The sequence below is a fragment of the Vigna umbellata genome, chromosome 2 (assembly GCF_029865625.1).
Source record: "Vigna umbellata cultivar VRB3 chromosome 2, Vumbellata_1.0, whole genome shotgun sequence".
NCBI classification, from domain to species: domain Eukaryota; kingdom Viridiplantae; phylum Streptophyta; class Magnoliopsida; order Fabales; family Fabaceae; genus Vigna; species Vigna umbellata.
The window spans coordinates 8,117,339-8,139,613 of NC_142166.1; the positions used below are offsets into that span (position 1 = coordinate 8,117,339).

Consider the following 22,275-nt stretch of genomic DNA (forward strand, 5'->3'; position numbering starts at 1 on the left):
TTACTTTACAAAAAATTTCTCTCCTATTGTCAAGATGACTACCATAAGAATCATCTTAAGTATAGTAGTGGTAGAAAATCTTTATCTAAAACAGTTATATGTCAAAATTGCATTCCTATATAGGGATCTTGAAGAGGAAATCTTTATGGCACAATCACAAGGTTTTGAAGCACAAGGTAAGGATAATCTTGTATGCAAGCTTCATAAAATCTTGCATGGATTGAAACAAACACTAAGACAATGGTACAAGAAGTTTAATAAGTTTATGAGAAATTGAGTTTTTTTACAGATGTGAAGAAGATCATTATTGTTATGTGAAAAAACATATTGATAGTTATACGATCATTGCTTTATATGTTGATAACATGTTGATTGTAGGAGTAATATGGCAAAAATTAACAGGTTGAAAAAGCAATTGTTAGAAAACTTTGAAATTGAGGATCTTGGTCCAGCCAAACAAATTATTGGTATGAGAATCTCCAAGGATAGATCTAAAATTATATTGAACATATGTCAGGAGAAATATATAGAAAAATTGCTTAATATACTCAACGTTGGAAATGCTAAAATCAGGAATACACATTTGGGAACTCACTTAAAGTTTTTAAAAGGGCAATCTTCTTAAACAAATGAAGAAGAAAGTTACATGTCTAAAGTTCCATATGCATCTGCAGTGGGGAGCTTGGTGTATGTTATGGTTTGCACTAGACCTGACATAGTACATGCAGTAGGAGTTGTGAGTAAGTTTCTATCAAATCATAGAAAGAAGTATTGGGAAGGTATGAAGTGGATATTGAGATATTTGAGGGGCACTTCAAAGATGCATTTGTCTTTTAGAAGAAGTAATCTCACTTTACAAGATATTTCTAATGTAGACTTGGAGAAGATCTAGATAGTAGAAAGAGCACAACATGTTACATTTTTACGTTGGGTGGTACAACTATCAGTTGGAAGTCTAAACTTCAAGGAAGAGTCTCCCTCTCAACCACTAAAGCTGAGTATGTAGCTATCTCAGAAGCAGCGAAGGAGATGATATGATTAAAGAACCTTCTAAAAGAATTAGGAAAAAAGCAAGATGACCCTCCATTGTACAATAATAGTCAAAGTGCTATATATCATGCTAACAATCTAATTCTTCATTCTAGATGCAAGTACATTGAATTGAAGTATCATTTTATTAGAAACTTGATAAATGATGGAGACACGTCTTTGTCAAAGATTCCAGGTGAAGAGAATCTAGCTTATATGTTGATCAAGATTATTACAACAAATAAGTTGATGCTTTGTATTGGTTCAATTAGCCTTCAAGAGTAACTGATGATAAATGCAATTACACTAGATGATATATGTAAATCAAACTCCAAGTGAAAGAACTGTTAGTATTGTGGAGCTTAATTTAGTTTCACATAATTTAGTATTGTGATATATTCTCTATTTAGTAATATAAACAACTCTATGTAAAGCTTGAAAGACAAATGTGTGTATATATATGTATATATATACACATATATATGTATATATATACACATATATATGTACATATATACACATATATGTACATATATACACATATATGTGTATATATGTACATATATACACATATATGTACATATATATGTGTATATATATACATATATATGTGTATATATATGTATGTATATATATATATATACATATATATATATATATATATATATATGTATGTATGTATGTATATAATACTTCCTAGTGTAGTATGGATGTAGACGTCTCAAACATTTGTACTCTAAACCACATTAAATTCTTTTGTTGTTTATTTTTTTTCTCTTTTCTTTTATTGTCTTGTTCCTAACACTTATCTCTTAAGGATGATGACAAATCTATTCCAACATCTAAAATTGGGTCCTTCAAACATAAGTTGATACTATAGTTTATATTTCCTTAATATATCAAGATCTACAAAAACACAACTTTCTTGAAAGATTATGATTGTGCCATTCAAATCCCATAAAAGAGTATATGTTCCTACAAAAATGTACCTTAGAAGTCACTATAACTTGTCAAGAGTTCTTGCTAATACTTTAATCCATCATGTTCACCAAAAGATTAAGAATTGCAATGCATAATAAGAGGAGATTGTTCAATAGAAGATTAAATTCAAAGCTCACTCTGAATATCTTATAGTAGTAATAAATGACAACGCTAACTCTAAAGTTGAAGCAAACAACAACTAAAATATAAGCAAAAGCTAAAACAAAGGCTAATGTTGACACCACTAAGACTTAAAAAAATTAATATAAAAGAAATAAGATTTTTATTCAATTAATTTCATTTGAAACAACACACCAACCTCTATATATAGAACTTAGTTATGTAGTAATAATTATAAAGAAATCCTAACAACTTCCAACAATTTATAATAGTACACTTAATACCATATTGACAACATAAAGATAAACACAAATGTTGAAGTTGTTGCAAAAAGAAGTTGAAGTTCTTATAAAAGATGTCAATGTTTAACATCCTTATTAGACATGTTATATCTTTCACTCCCCTAAATAGTCAAACATTGCCACTAATGCTACACATACACATGTATATGTTTGTGTATTTTTTACATTATTTGCTTAGACACATTTAAACATTTATATTAGACTCGTTAGAGTCTCATCTTTTAATACATTATCATATTACAAGTATTTCAATGTTTATTGTCTATCGAATGTCTTTCTTTTATTTCCTATGATATTTGATTTTTGTGCTATGATATATCTCATATTATGATATAATTACACTACTATTTTTTATGCTTTCATCTTTTTATAAACTTTGATTTCTCTATAATATTGATCACATGTTTTATATGATATATCCTTTATAGTATCTATTAAATGATTTATGGATTACTAAAGTAGGCAAATGTTGAACAAACATACATGCTTCAATGGTATTTTTCTAGGCATATATAAATAAAGCTTACTTCACAAACAAAAAAAAAGAAAAAACTAATATCCTATCCATGGTTCAATGTGACAAATAAAAAAAAAAGTGAAAAAACTTTTAATTGCTAAAATAATAACTCATAATAAATGACTTTGGGATGGTGAACTTGTCCTCCTTTATACAATAAGTGTTAAAACCATTTATATTTTGTTGTGAGAACTTTCTTATAATATTGTTAAACAACTTTTCTTGTACAACAACAAATAACATTGAATATTAAAAAAATGACAAAAAAAACTTAGTTATTGAAAAAATATCTATTTGTTTTCTTATGTAGATACAAGGATAGTTAAAAATAAATTTGTACATAAAAATATAAAATTACTTAAAAAGAAAATTGGACATAATCCAATAATAAATTAGTACAAAAGTAAAAAGAAAATATTATAAGTCTAATATTTATGAATTACTTAAAAATAAAATTAATAACTATTTAAAGATTTTTTTATAATATCGTTTTATAATTTCTCAAGTCTCATATTACATATTTTGAAAAATAATAGTTATTAATTTTTATACCATTAAACATTCTTTTGAAAGTTGAAAACTGATTGAATTTTTTCCCAAAACATTCTAAAAATTGTATTTAACCCGTCTTCTAAAACTTAACCTTTTCTTTTATTTAATTTAACTCCTATTCCAGAGCTAATTTTTATTTTATTTTATTTATGTTTATGCACTCCAATGTTAGAAGCATAGGGTGGAACAAAACCAATTTCATAGTCTCAATATCTCTTTTGTTGAAAGACCTTCTCAATTAGTCCATTGAAAAAAATAAAAATGTCCAAGAAAGCACTAACCTTTTCTACTTAGTTTCTGAGATTTCTAATTACTCATATACTAAAATTTTGACTTCTAAAACATAAATGTTTGATATGTTTATTAAATGACTTTTATTTCTAAAATTCAATCAATTTAATATTAACTTTTGTTAGAAACTATAAAATTGATTTAGTGATAAAAATTAAAAAAATATGAGAAAAATAGTGAGTTCAATTTTTTTCATTAACATTTGATAAATATAAAATTAATTTGAAACATAAAAAAAGAAAAGGGTTGAATTTAACTTTTTCACCTATAAAATTAACTAACATTTTCCTATAATTTTGTTTGGAATATTTGTTTTAAGCAACTTAAACTTTCTCAAGTACCTTCTCCTTGGCAGTGTCAACCTTCAAATTGTTATTCATGAGAAAAATTCACCTCAACACAATTTATAAATTAAATTACTTATAATTATACTATTAACAACTTTTTCAAACTTAACAGAAAAATAATTAGTTTTTAGACAATTTTCAATTCATTGAACCATGGTCAAACGCCTTTATATTTAAGGGAATATATAAGTATAAGATACTTGTGCTACAGAATTAAACCTGGAATCATGCAGGAACAATTTCACACATAAAATATTCGCGTGCATGCTTGGAATAATTTATAGAAAACGTATTCTTTTATACTGATAAAAATATGTTAAGAAACTAAAAGGGTAGTTATAAATGAAAAAAAATATTTAATACTGATTCTAAAGATTTTAAAGTTATTTAATAAAAGTTATCTTAAAGTTATTTTTGAAAAAGAATTAAACTGAGATGCACCTAAGATGGTTCATCCTATGTTATGCGGAAGTGAAACTAGTTGAAAGCAGGGCACAGGGTTCAATGTTTCATTGCAACATTAAACTAAGTTGTATCTATCATTATCCTCTTCAGATAAAATTATTATATTAAACATTTGTTTTAGGCAAGTTTTTAGTTTAATAAATGCAAAAAACACATAGTTTTATGGACACCAAATGACCTTTAAATACAGTTGAATCCTCCACCTTCTCAAAGTCCCAAACCATTGAAGCCAATTTTCTCTCTCTTCGTTCTCTCAATCATTCTCTGCTCCTTTTCACTCTCTGGGGTCAGGGCCAATCATCGCCACGCTCTTGCTCTGCACCCTTCTCTCCTTCTCCCTAAAGATTCCCCATTCTGTTCCCATCACAGACATTACACATACACACTCCTGTTTCCTCCACTTGTTTGATTGCAACACGTTTTCTCTTCAATTTGTTGCCTACCCATTTGGTTTTAGGCGCCGAAGGACCGAATTGCTGTCCCCAAGCCCTTCCTTTCGGTCCCTTCCTAAAGCTCTAGGGTTTTCTGATCCCTTTTCAGGTATTTCGTGGGTTTTCTCTTGATTCACTGTTTTTGGATTTTTTAATGTTAAAATTTGATTCTTTTTTAAGTTTCTCCTTCTGGAGATGATGAATTGATGACTCGAGTTCTCTACTGGAATTTGCTTTGAGTGTGGCGGTTATGGGGATTGTGGGGGTTTCGGTTATGATTCTGCAGTGCGATGTTGCTGAAACTCTTTTAAATTTGTGGTTTTGGGTTGAAGGGTGGTTGTGGCAATCGGTCATGAGAAACGGGGTTGGTTTTTGTAATTATGATGATAAGTTGGTAACTTGCTGTGGTCGATCGTAACTGTTAGTATTTTATGCTCTTTTCCTCTTGCTTTGGGTGATGTTATCACGGTCTATGGACAGTAGTCTAACTAAAGGGGTTTTTCAATTTGGTCTCTTTATGATAGTCACTATCATTGCTCTTTGCTAGATGGATTAGATTGAAGCTGCTTCTGCTTTGGATGCTGCGAAATTGTGGGAAAGTTGGTGTCTTTGTTTTTTAGTTTTTCTCTTTTTGCCGATTATGGTTGTGGAATATCTGGAGAGCTTAATGTATATCTTTATACCTTGTATTCATGGAGTCAAAGAACAAGTTTCCTTTTTGTCTCAACATGCTTGAAGTCGATTGTGATGTTTCTCTGCTAATGAGTGGAATCTGTTGAAAAGAGCAACCCTTGGATAGAACTGCCTTTTGCACATGGGTTTGCTCTGTAGTTAACTTGTGTGATTGGCTTGATACTAACTTATTTGTCTGCACTTGCAACAAGGACACTGTTACGGTCTCCTGCATGGGATGCTTTAATTTCTTTTTCTCTTTGAAATTTTGTCATGGGTTTCAAGCTGTGATGCACGAATACTATCGGATATGATGATAGTATGATACACTTATTTTGAGAACAACAGTATACTATTGTTTAAAAATGTTTAAAATTTCTAAAACATAATAAATGTAAAATTGCAATTGTACGGGCCCAGACTAAAATTACATTTATTAGACATTGTAAAAATAAAAATTTATAAATTATTCTCATCCTAATAGTATTAGTGCTTCATATATTAGATTCTTCCTCAATGAGTAACGACAAAGTATCCTAGAGTATCTGATATGCCTACAAATCAGATATGAATACTTGACACAAATTAAAGTAGTGTATCAGAGGCTTCAAGTTTAACCAAAACCTTGCCTTTTGTTGCTTCCAAATTTAGTTATATAGGACATCCAAATCTGTGGAATTGGAACATGCCTGAACTGTGAAGAAGTGAAAGAACAACGGTTTGGCTAATAACAAGGATCCTCTCACGTTCTTTAGAAGATTAATAACAATGTATCTGTATATCTCTTCTTCCTTTATGGTTAGACTGTTTCCAGCCCCCTTGATTGTGCCGAAAATGATAATGTTGAACCTGCATATTGGAAGCTGGGTATAAGTGCGTCTAATATTTCATCATAAAAACTCAATTGTCTAATATTTCATCATAAAAACTCAATTGTCAGTTTTTATTGATTGCAGTTTTTCATTGAATTTGTTCATTTTGGTCTCGTGAAGTCAGTTCCCATTTTTGGAGATTAAAGTGAAGCTTTACTACTAAGGGCTTCATTGATTAATTTTTTGTGATTCGATAATAAGTTCCTTGACACTTTCAGGCAGGATCTTTATGCTATTTTGGGAATTTTTAGGGGTAGTCTGATTCAAAGTTTTTAATAACTGTATTGGTTCTCCTTTGTCCAGCAGAGTTAAATTAAAAAGAATATAAAACAGACAGTATTCTGCTCCTATCACTACCAGTGGAATTGGTTATTACAGATATTACCAAAAGGTCACTGTTCTTCTAGATGTTGAATTTGTAGATTTTTCGTAATTATTCTTAATTCCTGTATAATTAGCATTCCCTAAGTTTTACGATTGTTGGTAAATCTCTTGGATATTTTTAAAAATTTATTTGCCTTTGTAAAATGATAGTACTCAATTTATTGCTGTTTTTGTGAATGAGGCAGAAGGGTGATGCGATGAGGCAGGCTTTTGATCCTTCTTCTTTTGGTAATTCTCTTAATTGTGTATTTTTTTTTCATTGGGTTGTTACTATATTGAAATTTGAATTATCTATAACCCTTTTATCACCAATAGGTCCTTCCAAGATTCCATCTATAAAAATACCTGGAAAATTGGGGAATGGTACGTGGGAGGCTTTGTCTGGATCTGATTCCTACCATGCTTCATCTGATGCTAGCCTCTTTTCTAGCTCATTACCTGTACTTCCGCATGAAAAATGTATGTGATTGTTTTCCCAACTGTTGTGTCATTTGTATGCTCCGTTCTCCATTTCTAAAATCTATTGTTTTGGCTTTATTCATCTGCAGTGAACTTGAATGAAACTGAAAATGGTTATCAATCTGTTGATGACATCTCATCTGAATTTAAGAAGGTCCATCAAGATGCAGAGGGAGATGGTTCACTTGAAGATGGTGGTACTCATGCTGTTGGACCTGTGCTTCCTGATGACGAGGAGGAGCTTTTAGCTGGCATAATGGATGATTTTGACCTTAGTGGATTGCCTGGATCCCTTGAGGACTTGGAAGAGTATGATCTGTTTGGTAGTGGTGGAGGTATGGAACTAGAAACTGATCCGCAGGAAGGTCTCTCTGTGGGTATTTCTAAGTTAAGCTTTGCTGATAGTACTGTTGGCAATGGTTTGCCTCATTATTCTTTTCCTAATGGTGTGGGAACTGTTGCTGGAGAACATCCATATGGAGAGCATCCTTCTCGAACATTATTTGTTCGTAATATTAACAGTAATGTGGAGGACTCGGAGCTGAGAGCACTTTTTGAGGTAATGCAGACTAGAAATCTAGTGTAAACTTTTTTTCTTTGATATTTTAGTTTTCTACATATGCTTCCCTGAATACAAGTACAACTTATGGTGCTCATGATTCTTCACTGTTGCCTGGATAATTTGCAGATGTTTGTTTAGAAGAAATCCATTTGTAGCTAGACAAATTATTAATTGGGTTTCAATTTTTTTCAGCTATATGGTGATATTAGAACCCTATATACTGCATGCAAACATCGGGGTTTTGTTATGATATCCTATTATGACATCCGTGCTGCTAGAACAGCTATGCGAGCATTACAAAACAAACCTCTGCGGCGCAGGAAACTAGATATTCACTTCTCAATACCAAAGGTTATTTTCACCTTTCATAGTTGCTTTGGTTTATTCGTTTCCTTAATTGAATGCCTACACATTATAATCTCTTGGCTTTCTTTTCCCAGGATAATCCATCAGACAAGGATATAAACCAAGGAACATTGGTAGTTTTCAATCTGGATCCATCGGTTTCAAATGAAGACCTCCGCCAAATATTTGGGGCTTATGGAGAGGTCAAAGAGGTGATTATTTTATCTTGTTGCTTTGTGTATCCCTGCAACATGTGTGTTTGTGTTGTATTTTTAAGACTTCAGATTACTTATCTATGTTTCTGCAGATAAGGGAAACTCCTCACAAGAGGCATCACAAGTTCATTGAATTTTATGACGTCAGAGCTGCAGAAGCAGCTCTGAAATCATTGAACAGGAGTGACATAGCTGGTAAACGCATAAAGCTTGAACCTAGTCGGCCTGGAGGAGCTCGAAGAAAGTGCGTACATTAATAATGTTCTTGTTGCCTTTGTTTTGTTTGATGTCTTGCCGGCCGATTTTTTGTGCATGGTATAAATATAAGACAAAACTGATGAAATAAGTTATTGTTGACTGGAAGGCATTCCTTTAAAATGAGTTTCACCAAATCAACCATCAAATTAAGGGGTTTTGTAAGAACAAAGATTCTCATTCTCATTATGTTGAGGGCGGGCAAATTACCATTGATAGCTGTGCATACATAACTTCCATATTTGCCGCACTTGCTTTCTGGCATCATACACTAAACATAGACATATAACCATTAATTCTTTGCAACTTTTAGTTTGATGCTCCAGTTGAACCAAGAGCTTGATCAAGATGAATCTCGGAGTTTCCGATATCAAGTGAGTTCACCTGTAGCTAACTCTCCTCCAGGTTGGTTCTTTGAGATGCTCCATATCCACATATCCTTTGTATCATAAGCATCTATAAGTTGCATAGCATTTTGTTACTGACTACATAACCATGTTCCCCTTGTATATGTTCTCTCAAATCATATTAAGTTAATTTTTTTCATTAACAGGTAACTGGTTACAGTTCAATAGCCCTGTTGAGCAGAATTCAATGCAAAATATCAGTCATTCTCCTGGTTCTAGAATCCTGAGCCCAACAACAGGCAATCATTTACCTGGATTAGCTTCAATTTTACAACCACAGGTATCTAATACTGTGAAGGCTGCTGCTATTGGCAATGACTTGGGAAGAAGCAGTCAAGGAGAGAACATATTTACTGGTTTGAGTTCTTCACAAGGAGCTAGTTTTCAATCACATTCACTCCCTGAGCCAAAATTCAGCCAGTATCGTGGAGCGTTGTCCTCATTTGTGCCATCAACATCAAATGGATCCTCAGTGGAAACTTTGTCAGGGCCACAGTTTCTATGGGGAAGCCCAACCCTCTACTCGGAGCATACCAAACCTTCAGCTTGGCCAAGATCATCTGTGGGGCATCCATTTACATCGAATGGAAAGAGCCATGCCTTCCCATTTTCTACTCAGAATAGCTCTTTTGTTGGTTCATCACAGCATCATAACAATCATCACGTTGGCTCTGCTCCATCCGGTTTGCCTTTTGAGAGACACTTTGGTTTCCATCCCGAGTCATCTGAAACATCATTCATGAATAATGTTGGTTATGGAGGCATGAGTTTAGGGCACACAGATGGAAATTACATGGTTAATGTGGGTGGATCTGTTAATGCTAACATTACTATCCCAAGAAATATAACTGATAATGGGTCATCAAACTTCAGAATGAGATCTCCCAGGCTTAGCCCTGTGTACTTGGGAAATGGTCCTTATCCAGGACTTTTACCTTCCACTTTGGAGGGTTTGGCTGATCGTGCTCGGGGTAGATGGATAGAGAACAATGTGAGCCAGGCTGATAGCAAGAAGCAATTTCAGCTTGATTTGGATAAAATTAAAAGTGGTGAAGATACAAGGACTACATTAATGATAAAGAATATTCCAAACAAGTATGGTTAAGTCTGAAGTGTATTTATTAACCATATTTTCTTATTAGATGCCAAGATGATATATTAATTGTTCATTACCTGCAGATACACCTCAAAAATGTTATTAGCCGCCATTGATGAAAATCACAGGGGTACTTACGATTTTCTCTACCTGCCAATTGACTTTAAGGTAAATAATTTGCTCTTCCAGGAGTTGTTTATTATTCTTGTAAGTTGTTTGATAACATTTTTTTCAAACTTGTGAGGCTGATTATGGTTTTTTTTTCTTCTTACTGCAGAATAAATGCAACGTCGGCTATGCATTCATCAATATGCTGTCACCTTCTCTTATTATTCCATTCTACGAGGTTTTTATGGGAATATCTTATGCTCATTTTCTTTTGAATGTTTCTATTATTTTACTGAGTGAAAGTTTTCTACAAATAAGGTCACGGAGTCTGTATTTTCTTTATATTTGTTAAAATTAATTTTGCCGTTAATGATATCTTGGCATTTATTTAATCAAGAAAGAGTTATTAGAAAAGCTTTATGATATATTCCTCTTTGTTAAATGGCGCATTATTGGAAACACGGTTGATTTTACAGACATTCAACGGGAAGAAATGGGAGAAATTTAATAGTGAAAAAGTTGCTTCTTTGGCATATGCTCGAATTCAAGGAAAGACTGCCCTTGTGAGCCACTTTCAAAATTCAAGTTTGATGAATGAAGATAAGCGATGTCGTCCTATTCTTTTCCACTCAGAGGGTTCTGAAGCGGGTGATCTGGTAATTTTTGCACTGATTTAGCATTTCACATAAGAAATTCCAAAATGACGTTTGTTACTATTTCCTCCGTTATATTGTTATCATGAAAGTAAGATATATAATAATGTACTAAATGTCTATGAATCTTTTGTTTTCTCTTTTCCTCTGCTTCAGAAAATAGCCTAACTGCTGCAACTTTGTTCATACTTTCCTGTAGATTGTGCAAGAGCATCTTCCCGCCAACCCCAACAATGTAAACATTCAGGGACTAAGGTCAAGTGAGTTACATTCAAGTGATTTTGCAGGGAGCCCTCCAAACACAGACCCTTCTGCAAACTTGGATGCAAAATAGCGTAATTTATATTAGATGCAGAGTTGCTTAGTCCAAATGGGTTGGTGTTAAATGTTAACATTTGCAAATATGTCTCTGGTGCTGCATATATTTAGGAAGGATAACAGAAGGATGTAGATTTTGTACCATAGTTATTTTCCCAAGTATTTTGCCAGCAAGCTTTAGAAGCTTGGAGCATTTTGATTGATTTGCTGCACAGGTAGCTGATCTGATTGTGTACACATGGTGAAGGTGGTGGGAGCAAAGGCTGAAGAAGAGTTGAGCAAAGGGGTTTGTTTATCTCCAGTTTTTGCTCGTTTTTGCTTTTTGGTGTCTTGTCATCGACCATTTTTTTTTCCCTTTTCCTTTCTGAAAAATGTTAATATGGGGTAGAGTTAAGTTTGGTTGGAGTTGAAAGTTGGGAAGTTCAGGTGGGGTACAGATTGTATAGGGAGAAATAAAGACCTGTTTCTATGTTTCCTCTAATGATGTTTTAGCACTATTGAAAACCAAGTGTAAAACGCATATTTAAATATGATGCTGTACAAGTTGCTCACTATCTGAATCTGGACATTCTTGTTTTGTCAGCATGTAGCATCTATCTTAATATGGCTTTCATCACAAAGTGTTCAACTTATTTTCATCCTTACTCATAATTTCAGCTATAACTTACTAAATTCCAACTTATTTTTTCTATCATTTTAGCAATGCATTATTATTACTATTATTATAAATTTCAAAAACTAGTTTCCAAAATGCACGTAATCAATATTAGTTTCCTATCTCCTCTTTTTGCAAGTTTTCCGTTCCCATGGATTCCATTTAAAGCCAAGAATGTATAAATTATGCATTACTAATTTCACTTAACAATTATGTCGATAAACTGTCTTTAATTCCTCAATTTTCATGAAATTTACTTTCATTTATTTCAAATTTCTTTTACTGGACGTAGTTTTTAAACTATTGTTTATCATTGTTTTTAATTTTTCATAGCAATAAAAAGTTATGTAACACTCCAAACTGATCATATAATTTGAAATTGCCATAAAATATTACAATAAAAATATAACATTTAGTGTTGATGAAAAGAAAATGTTAATTAATAACATCACAATCACGTTGCACATGTAAAAGACTCCAAAATTATGAATACTTTTGAAGTTCCACTCTTAAATATTGTTAACCATGTCCATCATTATGTTATAACAGATTTTTAATTAGAGTGCTTTGACCAGCACTTATTGGTGCAAATTAGACTTATACCAAACATAACATTTCTCACGCTTAAATTTGTGACTTTGGATTAAGACCGATCCACAATTCCTATTCTAACTTATCTAGGCAAACAAATTTTGTAAAATATAAAAAAAAGTTAAGGTCAATTTATAAGCTACTAACTTAAATAAGTACTAAATAATTATATCAATTTAAATAAATATTAAAACAAATCAAATTAACATCAATTTAATTGATATTAGTTTAAATAAATATAAATACTAAAATTAAAATTAAATTAAATATTTCTAGATGCTAATTTAAATAAATATTATAAATAAATTACACTAATATTAATGTAACCAATATTAACTTAAATAAATATTAAAAATGAATTAAAATAATTCGCCACTCATAACATGCGACATAGTAAAATATTGTTGGTTGAGAATATGTGTGATACACACCAGAGTATATGCAGTAAGCAAAATCAATAATCCAAAATACACACCAAGTTTATTTGCTCGAAAGTGCTTTTGGGCAAGAATATCAAGTTTCATCCCACTGTATAATGGCTAGGATTGATTTTGATGAGCAACTTTTATATCTTACTCCTTCTAAAAAAATGCTAAATTGGATGGTTTGAAGTATAAGTAAATTTCAACTATTTAAATTCAGCATGAAAGAATTGCAGGAATCTTTGTACCAAGATCAATTACTCTATAGGAACAGTAAATTTTTTTCAATACTGGTTCCCTTATTTATCCAATTAAGGTATTGACTTCTGTTTTCTCTATGAATTCCTAAGCTCCAAAAAGGAAAACAAAGTAAAGTGCATCTGCATGCAGTAACCAATTCTGCAGGGCAATACTGCAAGATTGCTTCTTATTTATACATAAAATATTACTATTACAAGTAATCATTAGCCATACTTATCCTTGGAGGAAGGGTCATACAATGTTCAAAATTCCTCTCAGCATTCTACTGTGTTACTGTAATATTTTTAAGCCAAACTAAAAAAGGGGTGTGTGTGTGTATCATATATATATATATAAGCATAAACTTCCTTGTAGTATAATAGGATGATATACCAGTGTTGACATGAGCAGTTGCCATATATCTGCCAAGCTTCAAAGCAAGATTTGAGACCTCTCTTTGCAAACCACCCTTCACACCCCTTTCACTAGTAAGAGCATCAAGAGAATAAAACTAATTTAACATGCTTGTCTCTGCATGCAAATTCTTTTGCCTTTCTTTTCTTGTTCTAATGTCAAGATCAATGAGAAAATAACACTTATTTTGTTCTCTTACGTAGTGGACATGACCACTCATCCTACTGAGGATTTTTCTGGACATGTATAGTCCTAGACCTTCCTGTGTATTCCATTGATTCCCTCCTTCAAACATATCATGAAGAACATCTGAAGGAAGACCTTGACCAGAATGTGTCATTCTGCAAGAAGAATACATGATCAAATGAGCCTCTAGTCTACACAGTAATCTAACATAGGTGACATCTTCAAGTAACCATCACAACACTTGTAGCCTAAAACTATGTCAGTTTCTGAAATGTAAGATCACAACTACTCAAAGTTTGTGACAACTCTTGTATATCTTCAAAGTTTGTCTCACACTTGGAAAAGGGTGTTAAACATAAAACCACAGCTACTCAGGCATAAATTTCAAGTATAACAAAAATGGGAGAAATCAAGTATCCCCATGTAGAAAGTATACAATGAGTTCACATTCTCAACCAGGTTTTTTAATGTTGTCCTCTGCTGAACATTAAAATACACTGATGTTAGTACTTTAAAAATCTTTTTAATATGTTTTAAAATCTCAAAATCAATGTCCATCAGTGTAGTTTGAAGGTACAACAGAGAAACAGCCAGAAGAACCCAGCAGAGAATCCAAATTGGTAAATCCCCAGAAGATAACAGTGATAAATTCTTGGTTTTTGTACCTGAACTTCAGATGGATAAACTCATTGCCATCCTGTATTATCTTTAAACCAGGTGAAATCTTGATTTCTACCCAGCCATTTGGAGATGGTGTATGGCTGACTACATTAAGCAAAAAGTCAGACAAGACCACCTGAAGCCTAATTTGGTCACCATATAAAGAAAGCACTTTTATTTCATCAGGAATTTCATGAAACAGTTGCAAGTTCTTTTCTCTTATCAATATCATGACTTGACTGACAATGGCATCTAAAATATTTCCCAGAACAAATTCTTCCATGTTTAGCTGCAAAGTGCTGCTAGCATTAGCATAAGATATGAAACATATAGTCAGTCTTATTGAATATCAGTGTATAATCGAAGGACGAAAAAGGAAAGTACTACTCCAAGAGAGAATTTCAGCCTACCAAAACACAACAAAAACTCTTACCCTTCATTAATACTTCCTAAATTTGTATCCTCAATAATTGCCATGATTTGTCTTTCACATGCATCACTGGTGTCAAGAAATTGTTTTTGGTTTTCTGAAACAGTTGTACTTTCCAAAAGTTTGTGCGTGAATCGTATGCCATTTAAAGGTTTCTTCATCTCTTGTAGTATATAAGCTAACTCTTTCGATTCAGAAATGTTTTCTCTGCCTCTTGGCTTGTGTTCTTCAGATGACTGATTCAGGTCTGGCGTTACAACCTGCAAGAAGCAAAAACAGCCAAGTATATTCCCACCAGCATCAATTCTCTTGTTTGCTGTTATATAACTCTCCACAAATTCTCCATTTCTATCAAAAAATCCAAATGGTAACTTCTCAGAATCTTGACCACTGATTCCACGGTATATTAAAATCATAAAATTAGTCAGGGTATCTTGACCTTTTAGTCGACAAAAACTTCCAAATATTTCACCAGGAAGCAATTTTCCTATGACTTCATCTCTTTTCCAACCAGTTAGCCTTTCCATGGCTGCATTCCATTCAGAACAGCAGGCACTCTCATCAGAAGAAAATATGGGTGGAATCAGTGGACTGAGACTCTGCACTATTGCTTTGTAATCACCTTCCAACTTGATGAATTTATCTTGAACCATTTTCTCATAAGTGATGTCTTGACCTACAAAGCATACCCCAACAACAGAATCTGTGTAGTCCCTACTAGTGCAAGCATTGACCATGAGATATACAACTTTCTGTTGCTGTTGAAGCCCAAAGTGCTTTATTTTCAACTCAACACTTTTGTCCTCCTCTCCTGCAAAAACTATCAATTCATTGCTATGAATACTTAACTTTCAGGGAGAACGAATCAAAATAAGACTGCAATATAAACATTATCTTACATATTCAATTATATAAGACTAGTCATTAAATTTTACACTCCAATGAAAAAATGATAGCACAACCTAAAAAACATGAACATTTGATTGTCCAGATCTTTATATAGTACATAAATTGAATATTTCAAACCAACGTGTGGAATCAAATTCTAAAAGACCTACAAAGAATGTTTTTCCCCCACAATGAATTGTTAATAACATTTGGGAGTTAGTTAAGTGAACACTCTAAATCTACTATCTTTTCTACAACAACTGATTTACCTTGCAAGGCTCTGCGTAGAGTATTTTTAAAAGTGTCACATGAGTCCGCATGTATAATTTCATTTACCATGGATTTCCCCATAGCTTCACTGTCTTGTAAACCTGTCAGTTCAGCAATCTTTGAATTCCATCCATTGATTACTCCACCTGAATCAACCCCAAAAATCGGAACTGTTGCAGTCTCGATTAATCTCACCATTTCAAGTGCTACTGAACTGAGTTCATCCATCGCTCCAGTTGAAGTGTCAGTTTTCTGCACATAGTTTGAAGGCTTTGGACCGGTGATCTCAGTGTCTTGGAAAGAATCTCTGATCATTAGTTGTAATGAGTGAATGGCATTGATTTCTGACACTTCCCAAGGCAAACTTTTGCTTTTGACTACTTCAAGAAAAGCTTTGAATGATGATCTTGGGTTCATTTTTCCTCCATCATCCCTATCCTCTGGATGGTGCTTGGCTCCTCCCCATTTGACTTCCTTAGCAGTGTGAGACCTGAACCAGAACAAGAAATGTTTTGAATTGATTCTTGCCGTGGCCATGCCACAAACCGCATCACCCAGTGAAGCAGCACCTGGATAACCAGCATCAGCTAAACTATCTGTTGTCAAACCTGTTGAATCCCCATGATTACTAAGTAGCCATTCTGCAATGTCTTTTACCTGTGCTTCAGTTGGGGATGTACCTAACAACCAGCATATTCCATCATAAAATAAGGCAGCCCCATCACACTTCACAAGATCCATGATACTTGGAGACTGAGTCACAATGCCGAATGGTGCATCACGAAGGAGCATGTCACACAGTAAGGTTTGAGTTTTAAGCATTCTCTTTTCCGCCATTTGTGATGCCAATTGAATCTCCATATAAAGTTGCAGTCCAAAAGCCTGCATTAGGAACTCACAAGCATAGCGAACCGGGAAAGAAACATAACGTGGTGAAGTGTGATGACAAACTAGCAAACCCCAAAGCCTTGTTTCATTCTTTCCATTGACTATAATTGCCATCACCAGAGAAGCAATTGATCCCATGTTGGCCATGTACTGTGTGTGACAACCATGTGGTAACCTAAGTGTTGAATTCACCAAGCAAAGAGGTTGCCTTAATTCTTCACTCTGAATGACCTTAACTGGCTTTGCATGGCAATCACAAATAATCCTAACCCGGTTCTGCTTGAACAAGAAGCGAGAAGCTTGAGGGATATCTGTGGCAGGATAATGTAAACCCAGGTAAGGCTCCAAATCCGACCTCCTAATCTCAGCTACAACTTCACCATGATCATCCTCATGAAACTTATAAACCATTACCCTGTCATATCCAGTAAGCTTATGCACTTCCTCAACAACTGCGTCACACAACAAGCCAATATCTTCCCCAGGAAGAGATTGCAGCCTTGAAATAGCCCTCACAGCCAGCTTCTGTGATTGAACTGCCCCGGCAAGTGACAATGCTGGATCACTCAACCGCGCAGGCTCCAAATCAATCACAACCCCAACATCGATCCTATGCAGTATGGCATAAAATGGCTTCTGGGTTGTCCTTGCATAGACCCAAATCGGGTTCAGAAGAGAAATTTCCCTGGAAGCCACAGCTTTAGCTAGGTAACCCCCAGAAGCTGGAGTGAAAAGGGTTGTTGCATCAACCCCAATCAAATTTATTAACATCTTAGAGTCAATTTGCCTCTCCAAACCCAACAACTGAAAGCAATTCTCACTGTACCCAATGATCCTAAAAGTGGGTTCCTCAATTGCAAGCATACAACCAAAGGGTTGGATAAGGCCACCCCTTTGGATTTTTGACAGATATGCAGTCATTTTTTCTCCAGACACTAACCTGGGAGGATCAAGGACCATCCTGGAGTAGTCAAATGATTTGCCAGACACACCAGACTGCTCAAATTCAGCCAGAATCTCAGCATCTGCACTGTACTGAGCCAGTACCTTGTCCCTCCTGCTGTTCATGTTGCTTTCAGCTGATGTGCTCAAGCTTGTATCTTTCAGCTTCCCTCTGCTTCCAAAGCTCATTTTCAAGGCTGTTCGACAAAAAGCCAAATGTGTTTGCTTACCTTGTATTGCACCTTCTATGAACCCAGTTCGATTCTAGCTTTTTTACTTGTGTGGTTTGTGAAGGAGATATATACACAAACATATTAGATACCCTCAACACGAAAAATCGAAAGGATAGTTTTTATTCAAAGTGCATTGTTCTTCTGTTGTGTTAAACCGACAAGGAATTGCCCTATGATGTGCACCTCAACTCACCCCACTTAATGTCTCTCCTATGTTGTTTTCGTTCAGTCCAACTCAAGCTTATTTCTACCCTCTCTTACTTTTACTGCCAAAGACATAATAACTAAGCACAAATTCCTTAGCCAGCCAGTTTCCACAGTAATTCTAGGAAAACATTCACAACTTGGTTAACTTGGAAATCTTCACTTAGTTTATTTGTCAAAAAGACAAGATCCTATGATTTCATCTTCTCACTTCACCACTTCAGTGTTACTTTTCCATCTTTTTCCACCAATCCAAGAAAACCCCAGAGGATGGAGTAGGGGACAGACTCAGACTCATGGTGTAATCTTGCAATATTGTGTTTGCTTTTGGAGCAAAATCATTCTTTTAATGCTTAGTCACCGCATAACATTGCTTCTTCTCCACTCACAAATTCAAATTCTAGAAACAATTTTCAGCTTGTAATCACCATTACTTAAAATTTAACAGCTTTTAAAGTTATTTTCTGTTTTATTCCAACTACAACTTTTGTCCTTGATAATGGAGATTATAAACCACAATGTTATTCTACACTTCTGTATTTACTTCAAGAGATTAATAACTTTATCTTTATGAACTTCCTCACAGAATGGTTGAGATGCCCCATGAATGGATTAAATTATATAATCACATTTTGCTTCAATCAATGTAATTGAGTTAAAAATACTATGAAACACTAAACTTCATCATTGGTTTGAGGTTGTGTAAATAAATCTGTGTCGGTGATTTGAAGGACAACGAAACGATGAAGTGAAAACTGAATGGACAGAAGACGAAGGTGAACCACAAAAATCTGAGATAAGAAATGCCAATACGGTCCTTCTGTCTTTGTTTCATGGTTTGCGAAATATGACCACACATGTTTTCACTGTGAAAAGATGTTTCATTATTCATAGTTGGAGATGGAAAATACCCAAATAGATACAATTTTATTTGTGTTATTATATGTTTTTTACTTAATTCTTCTCTAGAACAAATAAGAAAACTTTTTCAGAACAACTTTTGATAAATATATTTTTTCTGATTATCTTGATGAGTATTTGAAATGTTCTTCACACAATGAGAAATCAAAAGTTGAATTGACTTGACGGATTTATTTAAGTGGTTGAGAATTGAGGTTTTTGCATCCACTTTTTTTTATCCATGGATCTACTTTGGATTTATCTATTTATGGCGTATTCCACCCAACATGGTCTTTCACGTCATGCAATTGGTGAAACTAAGGTTTTCTTTTTCCCCAATAAGGTTGTCCCAGAGAAAATTATTCCAACTTTTATTTCTATACTTATTGAAATGGTACAGATTTTTAAGTTGGAATTCAGTGCCCAGAAATTCGGTTTCTGGTATTTGTTTAGTTTGATAGGTTCTCAAAAATCAGTAAGAATTAGATTACAGGGGAGTTAAATTTCGAGTTTCATTTTAACTTATCTTTAAAATAAAATAAATGATAAAATATTAAATTAATTAATTATATGAAAAATAATTTAAATTTTAATTGATGAGAAAATATATTTCAATTAAGTGGAATAAATATTTTAAATTTCATAAATAAATTTAAATTGATGAGAGAAGTGCTAAAGATGTATTTTGATGATAATTAGTATTATATTTGTGCGTACGGATTTTTTAAAATCAATTTATAAAATAATAATAATTATTATATTTAAATAAATATTATTTATATAATTCTATTAAGTGTTATAATTATATATAATTATAAATATAATATTTATGCAAAGAGTTTGATAATACGAAAAAAATAATAAATTAATTAAAAATAAATAATATTATTTTAATATTGATATCTTTATTATCTCAAAGTGATTGAATTATAGAATAGAAAGCAAAACTGATAAAACCAATAATAATAATAATAATAATAATAATAATAATAATAATAGCAACAATAATAATACAAATAATTATAATAATAATTAAAAATAATATTTGAATATAAATTTATTTTTTAATTATAAAATTGATATAATAATTTATTAATCAAAACGAATCTCTTTTTTCAAAATTAGAGAGTCAATTTAATGAAAACTATTGGTAATATCTTTAGAAAATTATATAACATAATATAATATATAATAAACTATTATATTAGTTTGACATAATATTAATTTTATAATTTGAGAAGAATAATAGTTATTTGATTATTTGTCATAATTTTATTTCTGTGTCATATAATTATGAAAAGTACAATTGATTTCGTTATCTAATATAGTATTACTGTAAAAATTACCTATATACTTATCAATTTTTTTTATTATTTTTTCAGTCGCATGCAGACTATTATCTGATTGACAAAAAATATTATTATTGTATATTGTAATAATTTTGTTTATATATGTCATATCATCGTAAAAAAGTACAAACGACTTGGTTATTAAAATAAGTTGATATTACGTAGAAGGATAAAAAAATGTTCATAAGTTATTAAGTGATAATGTGATATTAGATACATAAATTAATGATTGGTATTTTACTTTGTTGTAAGTTTATTTATTGTTAATGATTGAATTTGTTTATGTTTATGTGCAGATTTTCAATTATATATTAAGCTTTGAAAAAACAATGTACTAACATATAATTAATGTATATTTTAATATTAAAGTATGCACCACCTATAACATTTCTATAATTAATGTATATTTTAATTCCAACCATCAAAGTTCATTCTATAATTTGGTCAATTTTGTTAGATTTTAGACTTAAGAATTTAGAAATTAAAGTATTGAAGTTAATAGGTGTTTTAAAATAATAAGACTGAGTATTTTAATTTTAAAATAATTCAATAATATAAATGAAATTTTTTAAACTCGTTTTATTACTTAAAACACAAATTCTCTAAAAACTCGTTTCTTGAGTTCCTCTGTATTTTTTCTAAGAAATCTAACTCATCGATTATCTATTTGACGATTAGGAAATGCCTAGGAGATTACGACTGAGTAATATCCGTTCTTATCTAATTAGTTTTTGGTATAAAACAAGTAAGTTTTGATTTTTTTTCTTTCGTTCTTAGGTTGAAATCCTCCATGTTGATTCCATGTCTCATGTGTCTTATGTTATCCTTTTCTAGTTTTTTTTATTAATCTAAGGTCATAAAGACTCACTCCGATCACAATTTGTGATTTGTAGGCATTTCTAGAGTTCCTTGCATTTGAAGTAATAGTTGGACGTTCTTAAAGCCATAGTAGTTCTTTGTGAGGTAAGGGAAACTTTTAAATTCAGAAGTGTGAATGATAGTTGTTAGCTGTTTGATTATGATTTGGGATGATTGTTTTAGTGATAATTATGTATGATGAGTATGTTTGATAAATTGATTGCATGTTATTATGAATTGTAGTGAATTGAACTAAATGATCTTGTGTATGTTGTTGTTTTGAAGTATATTGGTGTGAGGTTGGTGTAATATTGAGAAGTAAGAATTTTGTTTGAGTTAGAAGTTAGTTTTTAGTCTAAAAATTGGGTTTTAATTGTGAAAAGTTAAGATAATGATCAAATAAGAAATTTTGTTTTTGGGTCTAAGTTATAGTCATTTAGGACTTGTTTAGACTTGGAGTTAAGAGAAATCCGATCTACGATGAGTTAATAGTACTTTAATGGTGTTTTGGTTGGTTTTAGAGGCATTTTGGGGGTTTGGAATGGTGAAATTTTGAATTATAGATTATGTGTCAAATTGGTTAGTTTAAAGGGTGTTGTCAAGTCATTTTTAACTTATTAAAGTCCCTAATCTACCTAAAAATGAGCTAGAACATGTAGAATGCAATTTTGGTCTGAAATGGAAGAGTTTAGTTGTTTTTAAGTTAAAACCTTGTTGTAGCATTGTTAATAATTAGTGAAGTTGGGTTATAAACATTGGTTGGA

At 32.4% G+C, this 22,275-nt stretch overlaps 2 protein-coding genes across 6 annotated transcripts; one reads left to right on the top strand and one right to left on the bottom strand.

Annotated features, from left to right (window-relative positions):
• The first annotated feature begins 4,804 nt into the window (after positions 1–4,804).
• LOC124848794 (protein MEI2-like 3) lies at positions 4,805–11,935 on the top strand. 2 transcript variants are annotated; one of them, XM_047326590.2, is made up of 13 exons: positions 4,805–5,144; positions 7,149–7,191; positions 7,279–7,422; positions 7,512–7,981; positions 8,177–8,335; positions 8,425–8,541; positions 8,637–8,788; positions 9,113–9,204; positions 9,353–10,301; positions 10,386–10,470; positions 10,580–10,648; positions 10,887–11,066; positions 11,263–11,935. In XM_047326590.2, the coding sequence occupies exons 2-13, from the start codon at positions 7,161–7,163 to the stop codon at positions 11,395–11,397; spliced, it is 2,583 nt and encodes an 860-aa protein (XP_047182546.2). In that variant the 5' UTR covers positions 4,805–5,144; positions 7,149–7,160; the 3' UTR covers positions 11,398–11,935. The 2 variants fall into 2 exon arrangements, with proteins under 2 accessions (XP_047182546.2, XP_087962097.1); XM_088105971.1 differs by lacking the exon at positions 4,805–5,144 and having other exon boundaries at positions 7,140–7,191.
• Positions 11,936–13,428: 1,493 nt separating this feature from the next.
• Positions 13,429–18,689, bottom strand: PHYE (phytochrome E). 4 transcript variants are annotated; one of them, XM_047326618.2, is made up of 4 exons: positions 16,137–18,689; positions 14,983–15,790; positions 14,555–14,851; positions 13,429–14,044 (listed from the first exon to the last, which is right to left on the bottom strand). In XM_047326618.2, the coding sequence occupies exons 1-4, from the start codon at positions 18,154–18,156 to the stop codon at positions 13,801–13,803; spliced, it is 3,369 nt and encodes a 1,122-aa protein (XP_047182574.2). In that variant the 5' UTR covers positions 18,157–18,689; the 3' UTR covers positions 13,429–13,800. The 4 variants fall into 4 exon arrangements, with proteins under 4 accessions (XP_047182574.2, XP_047182559.2, XP_047182583.2 ...); XM_047326603.2 differs by having other exon boundaries at positions 14,983–15,799; XM_047326627.2 differs by having other exon boundaries at positions 14,555–14,848; positions 16,137–18,687.
• Between the last annotated feature and the right edge of the window lie 3,586 nt (positions 18,690–22,275).